This window comes from Diplotaxodon limnothrissa, linkage group LG3 (genome assembly GCF_057381915.1).
Source record: "Diplotaxodon limnothrissa isolate DT_005_m linkage group LG3, D_limnothrissa_male_GT1.1, whole genome shotgun sequence".
Lineage (NCBI taxonomy): Eukaryota > Metazoa > Chordata > Actinopteri > Cichliformes > Cichlidae > Diplotaxodon > Diplotaxodon limnothrissa.
The window spans coordinates 29,821,421-29,832,676 of record NC_140598.1 but is presented as its reverse complement, the minus strand read 5'-3'; the positions used below and the strand labels follow the sequence as shown (position 1 = coordinate 29,832,676).

At 41.4% G+C, this 11,256-nt stretch overlaps 2 protein-coding genes across 2 annotated transcripts in view; both read left to right on the top strand.

Moving 5' to 3' along the window:
• Window positions 1–4,297: 4,297 nt before the first annotated feature.
• The window catches only part of LOC146635289 (Fc receptor-like protein 5), a 92,592-nt gene continuing 85,633 nt past the window's right edge, over window positions 4,298–11,256 (top strand). Inside the window, exon 1 of the mRNA XM_085345927.1 lies at window positions 4,298–4,328. Coding sequence (XP_085202053.1) covers window positions 4,298–4,328 — 31 coding nt within the window. The remainder of the gene's footprint in view (window positions 4,329–11,256) is intronic.
• On the top strand, window positions 5,073–6,655 carry LOC146635293 (Fc receptor-like protein 4; the record flags this gene model as incomplete). The annotated part of the gene is made up of 4 exons (XM_085349844.1): window positions 5,073–5,379; window positions 5,459–5,704; window positions 5,791–6,033; window positions 6,570–6,655. Coding segments are annotated over 4 exons (882 nt in total), but the record flags the coding sequence as incomplete, so codon positions are not given.

Here is an 11,256-nt window from a genome sequence, read left to right as displayed (position 1 = left end):
AAACCGAATATTCCGAGTTGGACAGTTCGGGATTACTCAACCGTGAGTGTCGTTTTTCACTCTGAGTTTTCTAAACCGGCTTCCTGAAACAGGGCCCAGCTGCTATACAAACAGTCCTTGAGTTTGTTTCTGCTGAGCAATGTTTATGCTTAAATCTTCAGAGCAGGGGTTACCACTCTGTGTATACATAGCTCCACGCACAGAAAGGGAGGGTGAAGAGCGGCGCTACAGCGCAACAAAACAGGTGAAGCAACTCAACCACCTGAATAGGTGACTCAGACCCCAGACTCTGCTTCCTCCACAGATGTCAGCAACTTCCCACTAACACCCAAGTTTTTGCATCAGCCACTGCCCAAGCCACACGCCACTGATGCAGCCGAGAACCTGTCAGCTGCCCCTGGAGGTCAATAGCTAGTAGCAACAGCCACAACAAGAGAGGTAAAGAGCATGGTCCAGTCTGTACTCAGCCTATCAAAAGTCCTGCCAGAGATGGAACTCAAGGATCTTTTGAATTCAGGCCAGAAAACACATAGGCTGGACTATTGTCAGAAAATAACATGACAAAAATGATAAAGTGAAACTCTATTTTCAATAGATTAAATAGATTAAATAGATCAGCTCCCAGTGATGAATTATCTTTAGAGCATGTTTGTGAAATGTTCATCTGAAGAAAATTCAAAAATGAGTCAGTGGGCTCAAAGATGATTGGTTTTGCTTCTGGGTTTATTTCTATGTTATTTTTTCTCTCTTTTTTCTCTTCAATGGCCAACAGACTTTAGCTCAGGATGTCACTCATACAGGGAGTGCAGAATTATTAGGCAAATGAGTATTTTGTCCACATCATCCTCTTCATGCATGTTGTCTTACTCCAAGCTGTATAGGCTCCAAAGCCAACTACCAATTAAGCATATTAGGTGATGTGCATCTCTGTAATGAGAAGGGGTGTGGTCTAATGACATCAACACCCTATATCAGGTGTGCATAATTATTAGGCAACGTCCTTTCCTTTGGCAAAATGGGTCAAAAGAAGGACTTGACAGGCTCAGAAAAGTCAAAAATAGTGAGATATCTTGCAGAAGGATGCAGCAGTCTCAAAATTGCAAAGCTTCTGAAGCGTGATCATCGAACAATCAAGCGTTTCATTCAAAATAGTCAACAGGGTCGCAAGAAGCGTGTGGAAAAACCAAGGCGCAAAATAACTGCCCATGAACTGAGAAAAGTCAAGCGTGCAGCTGCCAAGATGCCACTTGCCACCAGTTTGGCCATATTTCAGAGCTGCAACATCACTGGAGTGCCCAAAAGCACAAGGTGTGCAATACTCAGAGACATGGCCAAGGTAAGAAAGGCTGAAAGACGACCACCACTGAACAAGACACACAAGCTGAAACGTCAAGACTGGGCCAAGAAATATCTCGAGACTGGTTTTTCTAAGGTTTTATGGACTGATGAAATGAGAGTGAGTCTTGATGGGCCAGATGGATGGGCCCGTGGCTGGATTGGTAAAGGGCAGAGAGCTCCAGTCCGACTCAGACGCCAGCAAGGTGGAGGTGGAGTACTGGTTTGGGCTGGTATCATCAAAGATGAGCTTGTGGGGCCTTTTCGGGTTGAGGATGGAGTCAAGCTCAACTCCCAGTCCTACTGCCAGTTTCTGGAAGACACCTTCTTCAAGCAGTGGTACAGGAAGAAGTCTGCATCCTTCAAGAAAAACATGATTTTCATGCAGGACAATGCTCCATCACACGCGTCCAAGTACTCCACAGCGTGGCTGGCAAGAAAGGGTATAAAAGAAGAAAAACTAATGACATGGCCTCCTTGTTCACCTGATCTGAACCCCATTGAGAACCTGTGGTCCATCATCAAATGTGAGATTTACAAGGAGGGAAAACAGTACACCTCTCTGAACAGTGTCTGGGAGGCTGTGGTTGCTGCTGCACGCAATGTTGATGGTGAACAGATCAAAACACTGACAGAATCCATGGATGGCAGGCTTTTGAGTGTCCTTGCAAAGAAAGGTGGCTATATTGGTCGCTGATTTGTTTTTGTTTTGTTTTTGAATGTCAGAAATGTATATTTGTGAATGTGGAGATGTTATATTGGTTTCACTGGTAAAAATAAATAATTGAAATGGGTATATATTTGTTTTTTGGTAAGTTGTCTAATAATTATGCACAGTAATAGTCACCTGCACACAGATATCCCCCTAAAATAGTTAAAACTAACAACAAACTAAAAACTACTTCCAAGAACATTCAGCTTTGATATTAATGAGTTTTTTGGGTTCATTGAGAACATGGTTGTTGTTCAATAATAAAATTATTCCTCAAAAATACAACTTGCCTAATAATTCTGCACTCCCTGTATAAAAAGAAACTTTTTTGGCTATGAGGAAGTTTTTCAAATATAAAACCTTGTAAAATCTTAAAACACAGATTGTCAGGGATCCTGGGTCTGAGCAACCCAGGATCCCTGAGCAGTTATGAATTATATTATTATTATTATTATTATATGTATTTTGGTGTTGCTGCTGCTCTTCTCCATGCTTGTGTGTGTGTGTGTGTGTGTGTGTGTGTGTGTGTGTGTGTGTGTGTGTGTGTGTGTGTGTGTGTGTGTGTGTGTCTGCCTGCTTGGAGGATGGAGCTCAGCCACCTGCAGGCCTGAGGGGTGTGGCCCTGCGGAAGGACTGGCCACACCCGAAGCCACACACCTGCTGCTGATCAGGCCTCGTCGGGGGAGCTACTTAGGAGAGAGTTGGAGCTCCCACCGACGCGGGATCATTTCCTTGTGACTCCACGTTAGTCGTCCCGTTGAATTGAGTAGTGTGTGTATGCCCGCAGTTGTATGTGTCCTGACGGCTGCGTCTATTGTTTCCCGCAGGAGGAGCGTGGAAGGCACGAAGAGCAGCGAGCACCGGGGGGTGCTGACACGGGAGCGGAGAGCACAGAGACACCGACTATTCACGAAGAGACACGACACGGGAGTCTGGGAGAACACGGGGATTTATTGTTACTGTAAATAAACGTACTGTTTATACACAGAGTACCGCGCCTGGGTCCTCCTTCCCCACACATCCCCACGGTGTGCCATGCCATACCGTGACACAGATATAATTTGGATTTGTCACATTAGAAGATTTTCTGTCAACAGTCAATGCCGCGGGGGATTTTGTTGTTGTTGTTGTTGTTGCAATACCAAAATTCACCACTGGTACCTGTAATATTACCGTATGGCATGTGGTAACTATTACTGATCTAAAAGCAGATAAATGATTTAAGTTGTAATTTGGAGCAAGTCTAATCTTTAACAAGAAGCTGATATAGCAGGATGGGTGAGTTTTAGCACCAGGCGTGTGTGTCTGTGTGTGCAAGTTTTCTTGCGTGTGATGAGTCAATGGGGAGAAAAAAAAAGAAAAATCAGCCACGTCCTCCTGAGTGACGGGTCCCAAGGAACCATAGTCTGGTGCTGCCATCTACTGACACTAAAGTGCACCAACAAGCCCTCCAACACTGAGTCTGCACAAGTGAAAGGTCACTAACTCGCATAATGAATGTGCAACACCCCTTTTTTATATTTTGAGATGAAAGGAAGGCAAAAGTGACTCGAACAACCACTCGTTACAACAAAAGGATACTTGCTGTTCTCTGAATGCACCGCATATGAAGGAGATTCTGTAGCAGCAGAAACCACACCAGCTGAAACTCCTGTCAGCTAACAACAGGAAACCGAGGCTGCAATTCACACATTCACTAACCAAATGTAAATAAAAGATTCTAAAAACACAGCCCGGTCTGGTTAGTTTCAATATATTCTGAGAGATTTAGACGGTAGGGTCAGAATTTGATGTAAACAAGGTAAAGCACGGACCCATCCTGTTTCGTATCAATGATTCTGCTGCTGGTGCGGTGACAGCCTGCGCAAGTGTTTTTGTGGGCAACAGTCTCCAAGAACCCCGCTGTGCTCAACAGCTAAAACTGCATATCTGGGAAGACTGGGAAAATTTCACCACTGCATCCCTATTCTCCCAGCTCTTCATTGTTAAAGTGTTGCTAAAAGAGAAGCTGCCAAACAACACATCACATTTTCAAACACTAAAAGCGGTTAAATTATTGAAAGTGCAGCTTTGTACTCTTTTCTGTCAAATAACTTTTAAACTACAATTTGAATTGAATGATTTTTTGTTTTAATTTATATTTGTCACACATCTTACACATACAGAAAAAAGACAAGCTGGTGAAGAGGGTGGGGTTTACCTTGTCTCTATAACGAAAAGGAACAAAAGGTCACGTCAGTTAAGAGGACGATGAAGGAAGCGTCTGTACTATGTCTGCTCTGTGAGTAAAGCATGAATTTTTTGGTTTTTCTTTGTTTTAAATGTTGAACTTTTACTTTCTGTTCTGTTAATCAAAAGTGATGAAGGAAAAAGCATGAAAAAGAAGAACAAAAGCACCAAGTTATGGTAGTGCTCTTTATGCCACCAGTACAGTGAGGAAAAAAAACCCTAATAGTGCAAAAAGACAGACAGTTTTGTGTGACATTTACAGAGGAAATGATACTGCAAAGATTTCTTACTATATATTCATTATTATCGACTTCTAAATCTACCTATGAATTTACATGAAAGACGAAGAAGAGTTTTTCCTTAAATTCTTCTCACACCCCCTCCTCGACCTCTGCTTCGAGGATTCTGACATTTAGTGTGACTCAGAAGTGTTGATTCATTCAAACTAACATAATCATCCTGCTTTAATCATCCCACTCCATACGTGACATCACTTGTAACAAAACCAGCATTTTCCCAGAGTTTCATAGTTATCTATAACATAATAATTATCTACAGTCCTTTATTCTTTAGTCTTTATTCTATACTAACCTAATTGTAATTTCTCCTTAGTTCTGACATCGGTGTTTTACTGGACAACAAACCAAGGTCAGTAAACGTCTTTTTTTAAATATAAATTGCTAAAATGGTGATCAGAATCAGAAATATCTGGTGTGTAGATGCTTATGGGCTGCTATAGCACATTTAAATCTTATTTTCATTCTATAGGCTGATTTCATCTAAACAATAATTTATATTACTTTTGAAATTAATGAAAAGCTTATTTTTAACCCTCACAGCTCGTCTGACTGTGAGTCCCAGCAGCACTCAGTTCTTTGACGGAGACTCTGTGTCTCTGAGCTGTGAGGAGGACGACAGCTCTGCTGGATGGACTCTGAGGAGAAACACAAGCAAAGAAACCAGGACTCAGTGTGGAGATGGGTTTGGAGAATCAGCTGGTTCTTCCTGTACCTTCAACCACATCGTCCTACTGGACAGTGGAGTTTACTGGTGTGAGTCCAGAGAGGGTCCCATCAGTAACATGGTTAACCTGACAGTCACTGGTAAGCTGAGTGTGTGGAGTTAGTGTTGATGAAGCTGTGTGTAAATGGATGAAATGCTGTAGTTTGTCTCTGTGTTGAGGTGGATCAGTGATCCTGCAGAGTCCTGTCCTCCCTGTGATGGAGGGAGATGACGTCACTCTGCTCTGTAAAACAGAGACCCCTCCCTCCAACCTCCCAGCTGCTTTCTATAAAGATGGCGTCTTCACTGGGAAAGACTCTACAGGTCACATGACCATCCAGCATGTTTCCAGGTCTGATGAAGGCCTCTACAAGTGTAACATCAGCGGTCATGGAGAGTCTCCATCCAGCTGGATCACTGTCACAGGTGACACATTCACCTGTCTGTGTTTCTGCAGGTTTCAACATTCACAATGTGACGACAACTTAATGACTGTGTTTGCTTTATTTTAGGGGAACACACCACCACACCTCCAACTACATCCACACCTCCAACTACATCCACACCTCCACCTACATCCACACCTCCATCTACAGCCACACCTCCACCTAAAACCACCTCGACCACCTCGACCTTTCCTGCCGCTTCCTCTCCTCTTCTCCCGGTGTTGCTGACTGCTGGAACACTCTGTGTCATAGCTCTAGTGGTCTTACTGATTGTTTTGGTGGAACGATATGTTGACAGGAAGCTTCAAGGTGAGACTCCGACTTTCAGGCTTTTCAAAAATTCATGATTCAAAAATGTTTTACTGTCAGTTCTCTACTTGGACACACAGGATAACTCAAATACTGTTTCTTACTCACCTCAGTGTAAAAAAAAGACTAAAGAAAAGTTAAAGGAATATATAAAATTCAATCAGTGCACTATAATGGCAAGAGTGTAAGATATAAACGCAATATATAAAATAAAGCAGCAAGATATAAATCATAGAAATTAAATAGAATAAAATAACATAAATTGAATGAATAATTACAGCAAATATGTAAACTTTATAACATCTTTATGTGCTTTATACATAGAATAAACTGATTGATTAGTTCGTGGATTTGTTGATTCATTCATTCGACGCTTTCATGGGTCAATCTGTGGGAGCTACAAATAATACTTACAAATTCAGCAGGAAAATCATAATTACTTTCCCCACAATAAATAATCTGAATGATTAATGTAATGGCAGTAGTGTCTCTATGACATGTGCACTGATGTCCTCTCTGTGTGTTTCATTGTGCAGAGAGCGCTTTGGCTGCTGTCTACTCAGCAGTGAGGACAGAAGACATCTGTTATGTAGAAATCAAGATTAAAGAGAAACCCATATAAACAAAGACCAGGTACAGCTGCTCCTCTTTGTCTTAACGCTCTGAACAATTCCAGCTATTCCTGGCATTCCAGTTTAAACCAGTGGTGTCAAACATAAGTCGCAGAGGCCAGAATAAGCAAAGACTCTAATCTGACTCATTGGATGACTTTGAAACATTTGAAGGAGAGCAGAAATGTTGGACGACTGTGTTGTCATAAGCATTTCAGATTTTCCTTCTCATAAAGACCTCCCGTGTCAATTTACACTAATTAATTCAACTATTGATTTCAGTAATTTTTCTATTTAAATCACACTTCCTTTTATATAATACAGCTAAGGAATAAAATCAATTTTAAATCAATAGAAAACAAGTGCTTGTTTAAGTTTGAGTTTAAGTCAAAGAACAATGTTAAGAACAGGAAGTGATGTAGACTCAGAGTCAAGCTGGAAGGAAATGCAGAAGAAAATTAAGCACCTCAGATTGTCATGAGGCCAACATTTACACTCTCTTATGTACTCCTTTGATTTTCACGCTCTTCTTTTGGATTTTCCTGGTTCTATTCTAACAGCACGGCTCTGCATCACATCACACTTGTCAACATCACACTTGTTTGGCTCTGCACATGTGCAGAAAAGAAAAAACAATAGAATAGAAAAATCCAAGATGATCTAAAGGTAAAAGTGAGATAGGATGTGCAAGGTGTGAAAATGACGTTTTCTCACTGTAAAACCACAGCAGCAGCATCCGCCTGTTTTTCATTTTTTTGTCCTGTGTGGGAAGATTGGTTCATACTTCTCAGACAGTTTATTTTGATGAGCTTATTTTGTATCTTCCAGTTAAAAAAATGTCAAAACAGAAAAATGTAAGTCACGTGATCCAAGCACGGTGAGCTCATCGGTTTAAATTAACACTGACATCATTAGCAGATCCGTCCCTTAGTAGGTTTAAAAATGATTTAAATACAACCTCAGACAAACAAATGCACGACATGTTACAATGTTCATGTTTCAATTGTTTTCTGGGATGGATGCTGCTCTATAAAAACATATAGAAAGCCACGTAGCAAACAAAGGAGACCTAGATACAGAATATTGACCTTTTGTCATAGTAAAAACCCACAGCAACAGTCTCCACCTGTTATATGTTGTTCCTGTAAACTGCGTGAGACCTTCGGTATCTTGTGGTTGAAATGTATCAAAGAGCAGGGGGTGCACCTGCAGATGCTGTGTGATCTGAAGTTTCACATATACTGTTTATAGTATTCATAATTCAGTGTGTTAGGGTGATTAATACTTAAAATGCAAAGTTTGTGCCTGAGAGACTTTAGACATTGAAACCTTTCGTTAAGATACGTCTGAACTGTAACTGGTTTGACGTGTTCCTCGCTCTCTGTATATGAATATAACAGACGGGCCAGGTTTGTGCACAGGTGCTTATTGTTTCTCATGATGTTTTAAACTGTGTGTTCAGATTGTGAAGCCAGAGCTCTGTACTGAAGATTCCCACCAGTCCAGCCGATGACTTCCAGCTACTGGTCCAACCGACCCATAAGACCCCAGGACATAGATGTGTAATACTCATATATTTCCGTGTGTTTTTCTCATCACCTTACACAGCCAGCACGCTTGCCTTATCAAGAGTATGTATAGTATGTAATGCATTAATGCAGTAATGGAATGCACTGTATATGATCCCCTATTGATCTTTCTATCGATCTATTTAATTTCTAAGTGGGAGACCGTGTTGTCTGCTCCACAGCAGTGATCTAGTTTTTCTGCAGAATTAATAAACTTTGGTCTCACTTTTGTTCTCGTGTGGTTCTGTGGGTTTCAGAAAGATGTCTGATGCTAACTGATACACGCCACAGCTGCACACTATAAACAGCAGGAGCATTATTCAGTGGCTGGAAACTTCAGAGAAAAAAAAGTCAGAACAAAGTGCGTACGTGTTCGTGATAGGAAATGAAGTCTGTTGGGCTATGGATGGCTGCACTGGGAGATGACGTTTAACTTAAGAAGCTGTACACCGCATCTTAGCTGGCGTGCAGTTTGCTGTCTGTGGTTCAAAGTCTGTTACACTCTCCAAGGTCCCAAAAAAAGAAATCGGTTACATCTGATGTTTCAAACAAATAGAGCTGAGTGTCTTTTTCAAATGATCAGCTAGTTACAAGTCTAATAGATACATAATGAGCAGATTCCAACTCGTTTTTTAATGTCTTACCTTCACAGCAGCACATCAACAGCTCAGTGCTCCTGCAGCTGTCGTGCACAGATGTGATTACAAGTTAGTGTAGTTTCTTCAAGTTCCTTCTTATTGCCAGCTCTCATTAAAATAACAACTGCTCTCTTGCACTAGTCATGCATTTGTGAAATAATAAAGTAAACACCCGTTAAAGTGTTTCTGTCATAGCAGTGTGAGTGGCGGGCAGATGTGACAGCAGTGTGCAGAACGCACATGCAGGGTTTTCTTTGTTGCAATAAGAAAAGCAGTATTTGTAATATCACCATTTAGCATTTAGGTAACAGATGTGAAGTCGTGGTTTTAAAGAAGAGTTTAATGAGCTGATTTAGCAGCAAAGGTGATTCTTGGATGTGGCACCAGCTCTGGCCGCTCTGACCACCATCTCAACAATAAACCAACAACTAGTGCTGCCATCTACTGACACTAAAGTGCACCAACTAGCTGTACAACTCTGTGTCTGCACCAGTGAAAGGTGACTAACCTAACAATGTAAAGGTGCAGGAGCTGTTTTGCATCTGATATGAAAGAAACTCTACAGCAACCAATAGGAGAGCCTCAAAATGTCTTCTGTAAATACTCAGTCACACTAACCAGGGCCAACCTGCATAGTTGCTAACATCAGATATATGGCACCTCCAGTGCGGAGCATAAAAAGCAGAAACACAATTGTGATACCAACAGGAGTTCAAGAGCTTGTGTATATAGTGTAGGAGGGTTGAAATGGTAGGAAGACTGAAAGGCTGACACACCAAAAATAACGTCAGTCAACGGCGCTGGCACGGCTAGCAGCCTTAACCCAATTTCCCTCGGGATGAATATAGTATAATCAGTCAATCAATCCAAAATGTTTTATACTTGATGTTCAAAATCAAAAACTCATTATATCATATTTTGAGATGAAGAAATCTTTATTATTCTTATTTTTCATCATGATGAAGTTCTGTTACAAGTTCTTAACATGCCCAAACAAGAAAATGTTCTGATCACCGAATTCAGGATGTGTTGACTCACACTTCAGCTTTTTAAAGCTCTGAGACTAAGAACTTTGACTCTGCCGTTGTCTATATTTTCTGTAGCTCACACAGCCAACAATTGCACCAACAACAAGCAAAATAAAAACTGTCAGACTAGCTGGATGGATAACAACTCTAATTTTGAACCCTCCATCCTTTTTGTGAATGTCCGGCTGACCTGCAGGTGAGAAACAGGTGTGAGGTGTCAGCGGTCAGGTAGGTGATGAGTGAAGAACAGAACAGAATCCATTTCCTCTTCAAACTGCTGTCAGACATTATCTACTGCACTCTGATCACATCACTCAGACCAGCTGCTTTCTACAAAGTCTCATCAACAACATCTTTAGAAACAAACATCAACAACCAGGAAGCAGCTTCACCTCTGATCACACACACACTCAACTCTGCTCACTCACCTGGAGGATCAACAACTCTCAGGTTTACACTGCAGATGGGGTTACCCTTGAAAAAGGCTCTCTTTTCACGGTTTGTTCTCGTCAACAGGACACGACACTCATATGTTCCATTATCAGCAGTCGTCACATTCTTCAGAATCAAAGACACGTCTCCATCCTCCATCTGTCTGTCCTGCAGATCCACCCGGTTCACAAAGGATGGATGCTGGTTGTCTGTAACAAACTGCTCATCCTGATACAAAAGGACATATTCTGGCTCCAAGTCACTTCTGCTCCACTGTACAGCGGTGATGTTGTTGTTGTCATAGACAGAAGCAAAACATGACAGATTGACATTGATTCCAGATTCAACTGTTGCGCTTAATGAGACTGAAAGAGAGCAAACACAGACCACATAAGTTAAATCAGGTCAAAGTGCAACTCTCACTCCAACTTCCACAGAGGCCGGTGTGGGGACGTCCCACCACATGTACTTTTAGCAATATTTTGCAATACTTGGGGACTTCATAATGAATGCCATGTTGCTGTTAATGACCACCCGCCTGACCTTATCAAGGGGATTAAACAAGTTAGGCCACGAGACCATGGAAGTTATCTCTGACCAAAATGTGTATAAATTAGAGGCCATGCTTTCAGAAGCTCTTCGAAGGTTTCAAGCTTTCAATATGTTATATAACTTTCCAAAAAGGGAAGTCTCTGGAGTCTCCCTCTGTATATCTGTATGTCTCAGAGCTTCTGTAATGGAAGATAATTACACTGGCAGTAAAAATCAACAACACGATCACTCATGCATGGTGCAACGCACCAGATTGCAAAAATGCTTGACTGGCCGACATGAAAATAAGCACAAGAACCCACAGGTCATCTCCTGACCAAGAGAGTCATGCCCATCATGTTAAAATGTCTAGCTTTACAGCTGAAATAAACTGGTGTGCAGCTGACTACAATTT